The 17,265-nt window shown below is 41.1% G+C and overlaps 1 protein-coding gene across 10 annotated transcripts in view; it reads right to left on the reverse strand.

The window, feature by feature from the left end:
- PRMT3 (protein arginine methyltransferase 3) overlaps positions 1 to 17,265 on the reverse strand; it is a 91,282-nt gene that overhangs the window by 44,161 nt on the left and 29,856 nt on the right. For 8 of the 10 annotated variants that reach the window (XR_009760632.1, XR_009760633.1, XM_061610640.1 and 5 more), the window contains exon 11: positions 3,646 to 3,724. The exons of 1 other annotated variant lie outside the window; for it this stretch is intronic. Coding sequence is in view for 7 of the 9 variants with exons in the window: in XM_061610640.1 (XP_061466624.1) it covers positions 3,646 to 3,724 (79 nt within the window). In the remaining 2 variants the exon portion in view is untranslated. Of the gene's footprint in view, positions 1 to 3,645; positions 3,725 to 9,690; positions 9,765 to 17,265 lie in introns of all 10 variants that reach the window. One more of the 10 variants, XM_061610643.1, reaches the window with a different exon arrangement.

Below are 17,265 nucleotides of genomic sequence, written 5' to 3' on the forward strand. Positions count from 1 at the left end.
AGAGCATCAGTTACAAATGCCTGACGGCGTAAGAGTTCTATTTAAAATCCTGCTAAATGAACTGGACAATCAGGCTAGAGAACTATTAATGTTGTATTCTTTTGGGAGTGAGAAATAATTGTAGATATTAACTTCCCATCATTTATTTTCACTCTTAACTCTTTTCCCCAGTTGCCTCTTCTGTCTCCAAACATAAGAATTGTGTTCTAGACACATCTCAATGCCACTTCAATTTTATATTTCAAAATCAGCACTCAGATCCAGCCTGTTGGGGCTGACAAATGCCACCGCCACTTTGAGATGCCAGATTTGGTTCTTGGGCTGTCAGTTGCCAAAGTCTCTTTTAGACAGACCATCAACACGAAACTCTCCTGGCTGCACTGGCTTAGTGCTTTGCTCTAAGAACTGAAGGTGGAAAAGCTGAAAATTGCACAGCTGTACCATTTGCAATTGGAGTAAAAAGTGTTCTCTGCAGGCTATGCAAAACTATATACTTCACCCTAGAGGAAAAGCAAGGAAACTGCAGAAAATAGGTCAATTTTGTTGAACCTGAGCCTGTTGTACCACCTGCATTTCTGTTAAGCAGCTCAAATTACTATTTCCCATCTGTATAAGAGGAACTTAAAAGAGAAAGCACTCAATTATACTCTGTGCTTTCCATGCAAATACATCCCATAGTCTTGACAATACAGTAAAAAAAGTAACTCTGTTATTATTTTGGCCACAGACATTCAAAATACAAAACATGGAGTGGCAATATTTGGCAACTTTATAATATTACTGGATGGGCAATGGCCAAATCTCCCAGGATGCTCTAAATGCTGCAGTCTGCCTTGAAAATGGCCAGCATTTTTCCCCTGGCTAAGCACTATTTTTAATTAAGCCATCCAGCTGTGCATATTGCTAGTAGGTGGATCAGTGAGAACAGATGACTCACCAATTCTATTACAAAAAGTCAACATTAGATGTTCCACAATCTCTGTAAGCAGGAACAAGGAATAAATATATATACGTGGTGAGTTTTGGTTGGGGCCATGCTATCTCCATGTGCTTGTCAAGTCTCTAATAGGAATCCAATTTCCCATCAAGAAACTCACAAGTGTACCTATGACTTATGGCCTGCTTAAAAGGGCAGGAAATTTGACACAGGCATGGCGTTTTTGTCCCCTTTGAAACAGCAGAGCACTTAAGCATTTGAAGGGATTGTATAGGAGAAACAGGTCACAATTTCAGTGGTGTGTTTTAAATGAATTTCTATAACTAAAATAACAAGACAAAGCTAGTCAAGGGTTTTGCAGCATGAAGCAAACACTGTCATGTTTTTATTGGTTGACATTGCTACAGAGACTAGTTTTCCCTCTTAAAAACTGGTCAAGTCAAGTGTAGATAAAAAATGAACAAAATTTAAAATACACCCAGATTTTAATTTCATAAAAGCCTGCATATTAAGCACAGGAAAAAGACCAGTGGAAGATTTGGAAGCAGTTATAAAATGGGTGAGTATTCTGAGCCAGTTAAATGGCAATGTATACAATTCTTTTACTGGGCTTAATATAATACCTCTGCATGCTAAGAAAAAAATCACAAGAAGATAGGAGCATTACAGAGACCAGATAATGCTGCCACCTGCACTTCTTCCAAGGCTTTGCCACAATAATGCCATATTAGAACACTGTGGGTTCAAGGAGATGGGCCACAAAATTAGTGTCACAATAATTTCTCTTCTTGACTTAAGGATTGGGTCTTTGACAAGTCAAATGTTGTCAAAAACCAATTTTAAAGTATTACATTACAAATCAGTTAGCTGTGAAACCATGAGATTAACTTTAAAAAAACGCAATAATGATTGTAATTTTAAAATCAATGTTAGGTATAGTTTCCCAAAAGTATAAATGATTCCCTGAGCATTTTTTATTTCTTTCCCTTTTACCTTGGGGCTCCAAGGTTAGACTACAGTTTCAAATTTTTTAAAATATGGAATAAACGTCACTAAGATATGGAGAAATATCCAGATACAAAGTCAATGGGAATTAATGTCATGAACAATAATTGCAACTAGAGTTAGTATTAAGTAGTCTGATAAATCCGTTAAACATACAGGAGTATACCTAATTCCAAATCTAGAGAATTTATTTAAAGTTAACAATTAGTAGATTACATTACATTGAAACAAAAAATGGAATTCATGGCTTCATGGCCTATTTTACACTATCTGTCCACAATCAAGTAACTGGAAGTCAAATGACAATACTTGAATAGTCCAACTTGATTTCCCCACCTCACCTCTCTTTACATTTTCTGCTTTTTCTTCCTTATTTTTTCTTCTACTGTTCTTCCATCAACCCCTTTTGGGGTTATTCTGTTGGTTCTCAACAAATAAAGATGTTCACAAGGCTCAACTCTTTTCTTTTTCCTACAGAATAACTTGCCTAGTTTTCTATAATGTACCTAATTTATTATGGCGGAGGCTCACTGCCTTATTATTATTATGTCTCTTGCAGGAACAACAACAAAAGAATCTTGTGGCACCTTTAAGTTGACACAAGACTTTTACGAATGGAAGAGTTATCATAAAAGCAGATTACCAGTCATGATAAACTGGCATCCCTGGTTCAGTTCTACATCCTATAAAAATGGATTCAGGTGCTACTTTTTCAGCTCTGGTAACTAGTGCACATGGTTAATGGTGCTTCTTCCATATCATCTTTTCAAAAGAATAGCAATGTGAGCTATTGCAGCCATGTAATGCTAAAACCATGTTTGAGTGCCATGTGGGTCAGCTTCAAGGAACTCAACCACAGCATAGAGTTTGCGTACTCCCTGGCACTTTCCCATGTGTCTGGAAGAATAGGCTTTAGCAGAGTTAAGTTTCATTTTTATGGAATCCTGGCATGTTCAAACCAGGGTTCCTATTGTAAAACAAACTCTGGTTAGTTTAATAAGCCAATTCCGTAACTTTTCTTCTGAAGTTTGCTTGTTTTAAAACTTAATAGAGTTGGTTTAACCCAAGTTCCCTGTTTTCAAATTATAAGAGCATAAGAGGAGCCAAAGGCCCACCTATTCCAGCACTTTTGTTTTCACAGTGGCCACCAGGTAGATGCCCATGGAAAGCGCACAAACAAAACATGAGCACAACAGTGCTCTCCTCTCCTGCGATTCCCAGCAACTGGTAGTCAAAGGCATACTGCCCCCACCAATGACAAGCCAGGTTTCAGTAAAAGTGAAACTGAACACTGCCAAACTCCTCCCCTTAGGTGTGCGGGAGGAATACTAAATTTACGAATTTAGCATTACGGGTGAACAGAGCCAATAGATTAACAAGCTAGACCAAAGCTCCTATATCAATGTTTCATTTCTAACTACATTCTTAGCCTGTTATTTACTGGAATATTTTAATAAACTTTCAAGGATCATTCCTCAACTATCTTTAAAAAGTCAAGGTGTTCTTGAAAGCACTATTTTGTTTAAGGCCCAAATATTCCATTAATGCCTTTGTATTACCAATACTATGAAATGAATGGCTTGGAGCTTCCACTAATGGAAACATTTTTCATCTCAGGTATGAACTTTCTTAGTCATGCATAGCAGAATCTAAGCCTTCAGGTTTCCCCAGAGTTTGATTGTTTATTAGAATTCTAGACTAACCTGAGCCTCCTTTTGCCAAGTACTTGTCTCTTGCACAAATGACAGAATCCAGCATTGACTCAAAGAGAAGGAAATAACCCTGGGAAAACAAGAGAAAGAAAACACACCACTTAAAAAAAAGGGGGGCAGACAGTGCCACATATACTTTTATTAGGTTCTGGGCTCAAAGAAAATTTTCACTTTAAGCTTTGTTTTCCCAAGTAGCAAGTATCAGGAGCATCCTTTGGGGTCTTTATTTTTTGCTTTATTGCTGATTCCTGTTCTAATTACTTAATGGTTACAGTGCTGGTGCTAGTGGAATATGTCATAAATAAAAAATGTGAAGAGGTTTAGCTCTAATAGATTGATTGTCTATTAATAAACATTTCATAGTTAAAACCATATGCGTAATATGCAGCTAGTGAAGTGTCATGAGCAAAATCCAATCACTATTGATAATCAGACCTCACCACCCACATTCCAAATAGTAGCAGAAGGTCTGTGAAGAGATTCCCTGCCTATGCAGAATAAACAAGCAGAGGTTCAGTATGTCCCCCTTGTTCTCCAAAACCGGCAGGACAGAGGGCTGTGCATGTACACAGTCTTTATGCTATCAGACGTCATCACCTGCTACAGAGAACAGCATGCTATCGCTAGTCCTCAGCTAACACAAGAGGAGTCCTGCTGGATCAGGCCAAGGGGCCATCCAAGTCCAGCATTCTGCTCTCACAGCTGCCAGCCAGATGCCTTTGGGAAGCTGGCAAGCAGGCCTAAGCACAACAGCACTCTCTCTACCTGTGATTGGTATTCAGAGGCATACTGCCTCCAACAGCAGAAATAGAACATAGCTATTATTAGATAGAAATTTGTCTAATTTCTTAAAGTCATCTAACTTTCTGGCCATCACCACGTCTTGTGGGAGAGAATTCTAGTTTAACTACACACTATGTATACTTTCTTTTCTCCATCGTAAGTATTCCAACATTCAGCATCATTAGATGTTCAAGAGTTCTAGTATTATGAGGGGGCAACAATTTCTCACTATCCACTTTCTCCACACCATGCATAATCTTAAACATCTTGATCATGTCCTCCTCTTGCACACCTTTTCACTATAGAGCTGCAGATGCTGCAACTTTTTCTCACAGCGGAGCTGCTCAAACCACTTGATAATTTTGGTTGCCCTTTTCTGAACCTTTTCTAGCTCTACAACATCAAAAGGTGAGAAGACCAGAAATATTCAATATATTCCAAATGTGGTCACACTATGGATTTGTATAATGGCATTACAATATTTTCAGTTCCCTTCCTAATGATCCCTAGCATGCACTTCACCTTCTTCACAGCTGCCACACATTGGGTCAACATCTTCACTAAGCTGTCCACTACAGCTCCAAAGTCTCATTCCTGGTTAGTCACTGCCACTGCGGGTATATATAAATTTAGTATTTTTTTACTCTAATATGCACCACTTTATACTTGCTTACATCGCACTGCTATTAATAAACAATGGCTGGGAGTTTAGGTAGCTGAAGGAAAAAGCAAATGGAAGCTGCACATGTTACCAAATTCTTGCAAGCTACACAGCAAGTGGATTGGACTGTGAAAGACCAACACAAATTGTGTTTGCATTCTGACAAATTTGTAGGGCAGTACAGTATCTCAGAGAGGAGGTCAGGTCTCCTGCTCCCCTGGTGCATTCACTAGAGCTGCCCAATTTCCCTGCTTTATAAAGTTGGATAGAAATATCTGTGGGCTATAGGTACGTTCTTAAACAGCAAGATCTTTTGCATATTAGTGAATTTCTCTGCTTTTTAATCCGGAAGATAAGAAATGGGATCCTGTGCAAGTTTGCTGAGAATCAATTGATCATTTCCATGCTTGTTAAGTTCAGTGGGATTTACTCCCCTGCAATCATGCTTAGGATAGGTGAAACTGACCACAGGGGATGGGGGGGAGGAGGGAGGGAGGAAGGGCAGAGGGGAGGTCTGGGATGGGAGCAGGCAGGAGGGGGAAGGGGGGACAGGTTTGATCATTTGGATGTTTATTGAGTTCAGTGGGATTTACTGCTGTGCAATCATGCTTAGGATAGGTAAAACTGACCAAGGGGGGAGGGACGGCTGGAGTGGGCAGGGGAAGAAAAAGAAGAGGGGAGGGGACAAGGAAGGGAGAAGAGAGGGGAAGGAGAGGAAAGGCAAGTCTTATCATTTGCATGCTTATTGAGTACAATGGGATTTACTCCTATGCAATCATGGTTAGGATAGGTAAAACTGACCGTGTGAGAGGAGGAGGGGGGAGGGGGAAGGAGAGGATTGGAGGGGGCAAAGGAAGGGGGAGGGCAGGTTTGATCATTTTCATGCTTACAGAGATCAATGGAATTTACTCCCGTGCAATCATGCTTAAGATAGGTAAAGCTGACCATGGGGAGGATGGGGAGGAAGGGGAAGGAGGGGATTGGGGGAAGAGGGGGAAGGGGAAGGAGGGGCAAAGGAAGGAGGAGAGGAGGGGCAAGAGGGAGGGGATGGGAGGGAGGAGGGTGGGTTTGACCATTTGCATACTTTTTGAGTTCAGTGGGATTTATTTCTATGCAATCATGTTTGAAAATGGAAATGGACTGCCTTCAAGTCGATCCCGACTTATGGCGACCCTATGAATAGGATTTTCATGGTAAATGGTATTCAGAAGTGGTTTTACCATTGCCTTTCTATGAGGCTGAGAGGCAGTGACTGGCCCAAGGTCACCCAGTGAGCTTCATGGCTGTGCGGGGATTCGAACCCTCATCTCCCAGGTCATAGTCCAACACCAACCCGGAGGAGGGGCAGGGAGGGGAGGGGAGGAGATTGGGTAAGTGGGCACTGGGCAGAGGGAAGCCCGTTTCCTTTCCAAAAGGAAAACTCTGTGAACAGTGTCATTGCTTTTCAGTGTTTCCCCCACCTTTTTATCCTACAGCAGGCACATGTAGTCTCCCACCCAAATTTAAACCAAAGCTGTCCCTGGCAACATCCACACTAAGCCTTTATTTCACTTTGGACAGTCATGGCTTCTCCAAAAGAATCCTGGGAAGTGTACTTAGTGAAGGGTGCTGCGAGTTGTTCCCCTGTTCCCCTCACAGACCTTCAATCAGAGTGGCTGACTGTTAAACCAGTCTGGCCACTGGAGCTCTGTCAGTGGAATAGGAGTCTCCTTTCAGTATCCTTCACAAACTGGATTTTCGAGAATTCTTTGGGGGACGCCATGACTGTATCACATGAAATCAAAGTCTGGTGTGGGTGTGGCCCCCTGATTAGGCAAGCCAAGCAGCTGTGAGTCTGGCTTTTAGAACAGTGACAGTTGGTTCTTACTGAGCATGCCCAACACTATCATTCATTCAACACTAAATTTCTTAAATTAATTAAAAATCAGCCAGGCATTTTTTAAACTTTTAAACTGCAGAAGATGAAGGTCAGAGTATGGGGCAAGGTCAGTAATACGAGTACAGGTACTCTGTGAACATGGCTGATTTTTAATGAATTTCAACAGATTATGAGAACTCTGGCAGAAGAAAGTCCAAAAGGGCTCTGGGGTTTTTTCTTTCTCTTTTTAGATTTGAACTCTCTGTTCTCTCTGACTGTTTTGTAGTATCGCCATGAAAATTTAGAAGGTTGTTAAGCAAGCATTTCTGAGTTCAGGACTATAAGTTTTGTAAGGTTTTGTTTTAAAATGAATGTATGGGAAGCATCAGAATGGCATGGGGCTATTTCCAATTTAACACTGCGGAATGTGAAAAATCCATGCTGGCTATAGTATACAGCCACTCTTATGCTGTATAATACTCAATTATCTGTACTTGCTAGATTGAGGTGATTATGGCAGGTGGTGAACCACCGGCTTGCAAGCCAGGCCCAGGCCACCAAGCATTTATTTTTTGCCTCTCAGATCACCTACTGATTTTTCCCTGCAGCACGGTGGTGAAAGAAATGTAACCCCTTCCTTTGTTTTGGCTTTGGCCATGCACTATTTCACATTGACCCTGATGACTTTTTGCATGCAGCCCACAGAAGGTGCGCAATGGGGCAATGTGGCTCACAAGCAAACAAAGACAGCCATCCCCTGTGCTAAGGGATCCAACTGGATCCTGTGGGCAAAAGGAGGGAAGGTCTGCCAATTTTGCCTCTCCCCTGCAGCCCTCAAAAATCTGCTCTGCAGGGTTAGGGGACCTTCCAGAGCAGAATAGGAGATGGTGTAGAGCAGCCTTTCCCAACCAGTGTGCCTCTAGATGTTGTTGGACCACAATTCCCATCTTTCCTGACCATTGGCAATGCTGGCTGAGGCTGATGGGAGTTGTGGTCCAACAACATCTGGAGGCACACTGGTTGGGAAAGGCTGGTGTAGAGAAAGGACATCTTGAAAAATTACCTCCCTCCTCCTGCCTGTGAAAATATCCAGTTGGTGGAACTGCTTTATCTGACTCACTTCCATGAACAGAGCCTTTCTGTTTGTGGGACATCACATCTGGATCTAATCGTATTCTTTTATTCTGTATTTCTTATCTGCCCTGGGAACTCTCACAGCTAAAGAATTCAGCAGCTGCTTCTACATGTTGATCTATATGTATTGTTTTTATTCTTGTTGTTCGTCGCCTAGAGTGTCCCTAACCCGGACAGATAGGCGGCTGAAAAATAAAATTTATTATTATTATTATTATTATTATTATTACACACAAGTCGTGTGCATTCCAATGGGATACTACAGCTGGGGGAGTTTAGCTCCCATTGGTAGAGGTGGAAGGCATCCTCTCTCTCTTCCTGCTGTCATCTATTTCAGAGGTGAGGGAATGTGGCACCCATGGTGGCTGGGGCTGATGGGAACTGCAGTCCCAACAGAATGTGGAGGACCACTGGTTCCACACACCTGACATATTTGAAAACCAGAATAGGGAATGGAGATAAATGAGTGTTATTAGATTTGCTAGTTGCTTATTACCCAGAGGTCTCCAAATGACTTACAACGTATTTAAAATCATAAATGCAATACTGACATTCATATAAAAACAAATGAAATTCATTAAAAATATACAAAGCACCTTCCCCCATAACAACCAGGGGAAGCTTTGCAAGCACACTAGCATAATGCTCATAAAATTCTGAAGGCTGTTTGTTTTCAAACAGTCTGAAACGTGCTTCTTTTATTGAAAAGGAGTCTGTGCTAGTCGTCGAATTCTGCTTAAATCCAGATGCAGCAATACAATTTTCTATGAACACCAGCCACTGTGCCAGTTCAAATAATAAAGTTCACTGGACGCAGAGATCATATACCACTATGGAATGGCACCACTACAAAATAGATAACACAGAATTAATGATAGACAAATACTGCTTATCAACATATGGTTTTCTACGTGTGTACATTCTTAAAGATTTAAGACATCTCCTGTCATCTTCTGAGTAGCTTCAGGAAAATCTGCGGGATCCATGTGGAAGGTGGCCAACTACACTGGAAATACGGTAAGAAAGCGCAACCCACCACACACATACATCCTTGGGGTTGATGTAGCAATTTTATTTTTTTAGAGCACTGCTGCTGACTGAATACACCCTAATTGCTAGCTGTCTTAATCTGATTTAACAGCAATTTATATGTACATTTTATTGCACCTTTCTGTCAATCATCCCTCCTCACTGAGCCCACCTCCAAAAGCTGCTCCTGAGGCTTGGGAACCCTCCAGAATATGTTACAGAAGACGGGGGATTGTAGGAAGGGAATTATCAAAAGTTGGGCATTTGACATGGCACAAGCTGAACTATTTTCTTCTAGCCTAAAACCACCACTGGACAGAACCTGATGTGTTTATGTTGTCAGCTGCTCTACAAAAAAGTGGGTCACCAAGCCACCACCACGGTTATCAAAAGACTGTTCTTGGTTCTACAAGATTTATCTCTCATGCATTATCACATCCCTCATCTTACTAAGGAACGATTCCTCATACTGAAGCAAGCCACTTATTACTAATCTCTAAATGCTTTGCTCCATGTGTGGAGCTCATCACTGGTGTAATTTAGAATGCAATTTCACACGCTACTGCCTCACCTGTAGGGGTGCCATCTGGAAAGACAATTATACCTGACATTTTCTCCTATGATGTTCCAGGACTCTCTTCCGCACTGACAAGGTTCAGATTTAAAATTAAAAAAAAAATACAAAACCTTGCATTAGTACCTTCAAGATTAATTACAGCAAAGGGATCTGTACTGCACAGATTTGTGAGTAGAATATTAATGAGTTAGACTAGCAGCTAAACTAAGGCATACAAATGACACATTCACTCTAGGCAATATCCATCTAATTCATACATTGTGTAGACCCACTGAAATCTATGGACTTCAGTTACTAAGTATGATGCTGAGGTGCATCATCAGATCAGGTGAACTAAGAAAGGAAAAGGTATTTTACTCTTTACAGAACCACACTTTTCTAAGCAATAAAAAGGGCTGTTTGAGGCATATTCCTGTAGTTAGGTGTAGTCAGAAATTGCTCTCTCTCAAGAATCACATCACACTGTCCTGGCGGATGAACAAAAATGTTGCTGCACCCAAGCTGACTTTTAAGTAGAAGGTTCTTTGTTTTCTTTTGCTTCAAATAAAAGCTCAATTGTCATACAAGACACAACAGGTAAACATGAAATAGGCTATTACCATTTACAAGAAACTGAATCTCTCAGGTAAGTCAGTTACATTCTACATTATCAGGAGCCGAAGTACATTGAAGCTCATCATTTTAACACTGTCTGTTTTAGAAATCTGTATCTAAAGAACTGTTTAACTGTTTCAAATAAGTTTCATTTAGTTTTCCATACCCCAGGCTTCAGGCCTGGTCATGATACTGAAACTGCCTTGGTTGTCATGGTTGATGGCATCTGTTGGGAGAGAGATGGGGAAGTGTGACCCTGCTTGTTCTCCTTGACCTCTTGCTGGTTTTGGATACCACTGACCACATCATCCTTCTGGAGCATCACAGTGAAGTGGAGGCACTATGCTTCAGGTTGTTCTATTGACCAGAGCTTGGAAAAGTTACTTTTTTGAACTACAACTCCCATCAGCCCAATCCAGTGGCTATGCTGTCTGGGGTTTATGGGAGTTGTAGTTTTAAAAAGTAACTTTTCCAAGCTCTGTGTTGTTGCCATGAAGTAGTTATGGGAGGTTACTGTTGGGCACCATAGGAGTTGTCCTGTGTTGTCCTTCAGGATTCCATCTTGTCTCTCATGCTATTTAACACCTATATGAAGCCACTAGGAGCTGTTATCAGAGGATTTGGAGTGAGGTGTCACCAACATGCAGCTGATACTATCTCTGTTCCATCTGAACCAGAACAGGCTACTGAAGTATTAGACTGGTGGAGGTAGTAATGGGCTAATAAACTGAAACTGAATCCTGAAATGATAAAAGTGTTATGCGTCCCACGTTCTCAAGTCCAGGAGACACGGAGACAGCCTGTCCTGGATTGCATTCCCCTAGAAGGATCAGGTCTGTAACTTTGGGGTGCTCCTGGATTCAACCTTATCACTGGAGGCTCACGTGGCCTCAGTGGCTAGGAGCACCTTTTCCAAGTTCCATCTGGTTCACAGCTTTGGCTGCTTTTGGACAGAGATGACTTGGCCACTGTACTCCATGCTCTGGTAACTTTCAGTTTGGATTACTGCAATGCATTCTATGTGGGGCTGCCCTTGAAGACTACTCAGAACCTTCAACTGATCCAAAATACAACAGCCAGATTATTGGCTGGGGTTCCATTAAGAACTCATAACACTCTGTTGGAAAGCAACTGCATTGGTTACCAGTTCATTTCCGGGCCTAATTAAAGGTGCTCATGCTTGTATTTAAAGTCGTAAACTGCTTAGGCCCCAAATCTCTGAAAGACCACCTCTTTCCCTACAAATCCTCTTGGGTGTTGAGCTCGGCAGAAGGGCCCCTCTTGATAATTCCACCACCCTCAAATGTTTGAGAGAGCCAGTGTGGTGTAGTGGTTAAGGTGTTGGACTACGACCTGGAAGACCAGGGTTCGAATCCCAACACAGCCATGAAGTGGGTAGCCTTGGGCCAGTCACTGCCTGTCAGCCTCAGAGGAAGGCAATAGTAAACCCCCTCTGAATACCGCTTACCATGAAAACCCTATCCATAGGGTCGCCATAAGTCAGAATTGACTTGAAGGCAGTCCATTTCCTGAAGTTTGAAAGGAGGGTGGCGGCCTGGGAGACTGCAATCTCTGTGACAGTCTCTAAATTGTGGAATTCCCTCCCTGCAGAGGCATGTCTGGTACTTTCATTGTTCAGCATTCCTCGTATGCTAATACGCACCTCTTCAGCCTCGCTTTTGACACAAGAACCTCTCTAGTTATAAATATAATTTTAAACTGTTTTTTAGACTGTACCATATATTGTTGTAATCTGCTCTGGGACCTACTGGAGAACGGTGGATAATGATGATGATAATATTATTTATTTATTTATTTATTTAATCAGATTTATATCCCACCCTTCCTCCCAACAGGGGGAATATTCTTAAAATAGGGGTGGATCTCCAGATGATATTAAACTATAATCCCACCATCCCTAACTATTGGCTGGGGAGCCACAGGTGAGTCATCCCTGTCTGAAATGACAGCGTGGTTGGGTAAATTATCAGAGGCTCCTACAACAGATCTCTTCATTTTCTTTTCAAATGTAGGGCTCTGCACTGACAAGACAAGGGCCAGACAAGGCAACTGCCCCCAATGCTAGAGATATCCTGGGGAAATGAAGATGAAGCTCTTGGCGATATGAAACCTCCAGGATCAGAGGCAGCATGCCATTGAATACTGGTTGTTGAGAAAAATAGCAGGAGATGGCCCTCCTGTTTGTGGGCTTCACATAGGCATCTGGTTGGGCACTATGGAAAACAGGATGCTAGACTAGGTAGGTTTTCATCTGATCCAGCACGACTTTATGTTCTTATGTCTTTCCCAGTGCTTCTTGTTGTAGGGCTGGGCTGAAGGAATACCAAGAAGCTGGAGATGTGCTGCTGTCCATCCCTACTGCCACCTACCACGTTCCCCTGCTCCCTCCCCCCCCCAGAAAGCTTGCTTGAGGAGCCTGCCTCAGGCATGACAATGAGTCTGGACCACTGCCAACTCTACCTACTCCTGAGATATTCTTAAACACACACTCAGGGGAAAAACAGAAGCACACAGGCAGCCATATTCCTTTAATTAGTTTGCAAACTGTTTTAGATAATACAAGTTACAGTAATGCTTCCAAGGCTAAAGTTTAACCCTTCAAGACTAAAACATGCTAGATACTGATAATTTTGAAGAAGAAAAAACCAGCCCACGTCTCTAAGGCATTCTGCTATCTGCACTCATTCTTTCCTGTGAAGAAAAATGTGAAGTCTGTGCTAAATAGCTTCATCCCATGTGTATGTACACATGGAATTTTCTCCCTCTACAGATAAAATATTTTGGGAAACTAGCACTAATGCACTGCACAGTCGCTCTCATTTCACAGTTAACTACTGTATGTAGAATTACTCTAATTACTGTAAAACAACATTACCTCTTAAAATTCTGTACCTCAAGGGAACAAAAGCACAGTTCTGACTGTATACAAAGCAGCCTTGTTCACAAAGCCTGCTCGTCAAGATATATAGTCCATTTCTCCAGCAATACCCAAGGCACATTTCTTAGCTTCCAGCAAGCAGACAAATATACACATACAAGTGTAAAATCTTCTAAGGCTGCAATCCAATACATGTTTACTCAGGAGTAAGCTCTATTGGATTCAATGGGATTTACTCCCAGGTAAGTGGATTGCAACCTAAATGTCATTCCAGGGCTAGGGTAAATTATACAATATAAGACTAAAGCCTTTGAAACTATTGCTATTGTATCATAATTCATTAGCACCAATGATTTTGTATCTGTCTTCCTATTCCAGAACAGGATTGTAACAGCTGTGAAGGCAACATCACACCAACCAAATTTTCCAAGAATCTAGACTTGCCCATTTCAAAGTCCTTCTTTATAAATTAAAGATAGAATGTAGTCTAATCACCGCAGATTTTTTAACATTGTCAGTTTTTTAATATGGCTGCTAAAAAGTGTGATCCTTTGTGTGTATATTGTAAAGTAGATCCTATTGAGTTCAATGAGTCATATTCCCAAGTAAGAACAGAGAATATTTCAGCCTGAAAGATTCATGTTGTGTAGATTCTTAAAAGTGGTACAAGCAACAACTTAACATCTTTCATGTCCCTCTATAGATATGGCCAAGACAGTCATGTTCAGACATAATACTAAAACCATGGTTTAGTGCTACATGAAAAAGCTGAGCCCCATCCCAGGCTTTTGTGCTCTTCCCTACATAGTTTGGAAAAAGTTCAGAAACTTTTGTTCAGTTCTTACTTAACCACAGATTGCTGTTTCCTCCAAATCAGAAATTGCCATTTAACTACGGTTAGATTCTGAACAGAGAGCCAGTGTGGTGTAGTGGTTAAGGTGTTGGACTACAGCCTGGGAGACCAAGGTTCAAATCCCCACACAGCTATGAGGCTCACTGGGTGACCTTGGGCCAGTCACTGCCTCTCAGCCTCAGAGGGAGGCAATGGTAAACCCCCTCTGAATACCGCTTACCATGAAAACCCTATTTGTAGGGTCGCCATAAATCGGAACCGAAGGCAGTCCATTGAGACTGAGATTCTGAACAAGTCAGCTTCAGATCATGGGCTATGTTAAGCCACAATTTCTGGTTTGGAGGAAAAAATAAATAGTTAGCTAAACGTGGAAACAAAAGTTTCGAAATCCCCCTTTCGGGCATGAGGGAGAATAGCATGCATGAGCCAGAGAGGAGGCTAGGCCCATTGTCACTGGGGTCCCACTAGAGAACAAAGAAGTTCCAACTGTTACATTCAAACACAAGTGTGGAATAGGAGTATTTAAGTTAAAGAAAAAAGCTAGGATAGTATAGAAGTGAAGGTTAATAATACAGACGCAGGTGTCATTTCCAGTCTAATGTTATAGCAATACAGAAGTGTTCAAAAAGCAGCCTTACTCCCTAAATTACTACTGGGGAGCTCTGCTGGAAAGACATTAGTTTTTTAAAGTAGGTCATGCACTTTATTACATTTTCATAAATTATGTATAGCAGGTGTTGCCTACCTGTAGGACCAGAGGGTTCAAATTTTCAGACAGCACCATAGGCACCAGTCATAAAATGGTTGCCATAGGAGGGGCATGGCATACCACAAAATTAGTCATGGTGAAGCATTTCCCATAATTATATTTCCATATAGAAAATGCTGGACCTGTTGAATGTCTGCCTGCCATACAGCTGTTAAAGGCACAAGAACCATGTTTCCCTCCCAATGCCAACCCTAAACCAAAGCCTAGGCTGCCATCCCGTATCCACTTACCTGGAAGTAAGCCCCATTAAACACAAAGAGACTTCATACTAAACATGTATACCATTCTACTGTAAGTTATTCACTACACAATCAATTCTTAATGAGTCCCTGGTCTTTAGTTCCTGCAAAGCAGGAGATACAACTAAGCTTCTTTGCATAGTTTTCATATTTGCCTTTTGAGGGGAGGGTAATTCTTTAACTCAGGCGAACCCAGCACAGAAAAGATGCATCTTGGTTGCTAGAGGAAAAGGAAGGGCAAACTATGGAGATTCCAAGGACTAGGGAAAAAAGGTGAAAGCAGGAAAAGTTCATTAAAAGGGAGGGCAAAACAGCAGCTCTTTAGGATCCCAGAGATTCCTGTTGCCTGGTGTCCAAACAACTCACATCACAGCTGTGACTTCACTCACTGGCTAAAAACACTGACAAGCAGGATCAGCCAGGCTGGCTCATTTCACAGAAATCATTTCAGAAGGGTACTTATATGACTGCTCTTTAACTTTCTTTCTAGGAGGGCTAGAGACTCTTTTTAAAAAGAAAAAGGGGGGAGGGAAGAAAGCTCAGAGTATGGGCCACCTGCTGGGTGATTCCCAATGTACAGTATGAAAAACAACACTAGCCAACGTTATTTATCACGACACGGCTACCAGCCATCCAAGAAAAAGATACAGAATTCACTGACAATAATGGATGAATGAATCGTTCCTTAAGTTTAAGGAAGGAAGCAGATGTTCCACAGATGTTCCTCCCCTCTTCCTGTCCTCCCGCAAATTACCACAACCTTTTTGTTATGATGCATCCCTTCATCCCAGTTTTAAAGGAACATTGACCTCAAATAAATGAACCAGAACATTGACTGCTGTCCCAAATCTTATTAGTTTCCAGTGTCAGAAAAAATGCTCACTTGACCTGAAGAATCTATTTTTTCAAGAGTATTTGCATTATGAAAGTCTCATATTTCCATGCTGAAAAACCATTAGAAAAGCTGAACTGTTGCCCAAGGAGCAAAGATTTAACTAGTGTTTATAGTAATGCAGATAGCTATAAAAATGTGTTTGTTTGTTTTTTAAAAAAACTCACCTACCATTCCTTTTTTTTTTTAAATGATTTTAAATAACAATTTTAATGAAAAAAAACCATATGGTTGTATCCAAACCAACACTAAGTCATGGTCCTATCAGCACAAGGTTTTATGCTTGCACAATGGCACTTCTCCTGTGCACGCCCTAAATCTGTTCTAGAAGCAGATTTAGGGGGGCATAGGGCATGCACTCACGAAGGAGAGGGAGGTAAAGTCCTGTTGCACAAGCAGAAATCCTTGCACCAATGGGACATGTTAATTGGGATATCGCCCAGAGAAAACACCATCAGGCCACATTAAGATACAATAACCATCAAAACAGTTGAACATATTTCTTATAAATATTGATTTCATGTGGATACCTATCTGGACACTTGGAGATGTTATATCAATTCATTTTTTCAAACAAGATGGATTTATTGATGGTCAACTACTATTTCTAGACAAATTTCTTACAAGTTTTTTCAGATGTACATCCCATCACTTTTATAATATCAGAATGTCCAAACAAGAAAGCTGCAATAAACAATTACAAGGCAATCTGCTATCTCTCCCCACCACCTCCTCCCACCACAGCACATAATCCCAAGAAGCACCACCATCTATTTAACATACACGTCTCTATCAACATAAAACAAAAGGTTACACCAACAGCTGATGATTTTTCAAAGCGCTCACAGCTTAGTCATTTTTGCTGACAAAGGTGTTAAATACACTAATAGAACCTGGACCTGATCACCATGAAAACACTGACAATAATTTTTAAATTTTCAGGATTTAAACAGGTGGTATCAGAATAGTTACCACAGGGATAACTGGCTAGGTAGTTGCTGCAAAATGTTTATTGAGTAATCACTCTTTGATTCTACAGTGACAACTTCTTATCATGAAGGATTTAAAAGAAATTGGATTCTTCAGTTACAGAGAACTCTGCATTGTGTATGGGTCCACACCATCATACTTTTTGGATTTTTTAAAAAATGATTCATTGTGCGTATCAGCCCCTCATGCTGGTTTGCATAAATAGATACTGAACATATACGAATAGACAATTGAAATCTTGGCTATTCCTTCCCTTGCAAACCTACACATGATTTAAAAAAACCCCTCTTACATCTGTAACTTGAACATGCAACAACAAAGTTCAGTAATATC

This window comes from Rhineura floridana, chromosome 2 (assembly GCF_030035675.1).
Source record: "Rhineura floridana isolate rRhiFlo1 chromosome 2, rRhiFlo1.hap2, whole genome shotgun sequence".
Classification (NCBI taxonomy): domain Eukaryota; kingdom Metazoa; phylum Chordata; class Lepidosauria; order Squamata; family Rhineuridae; genus Rhineura; species Rhineura floridana.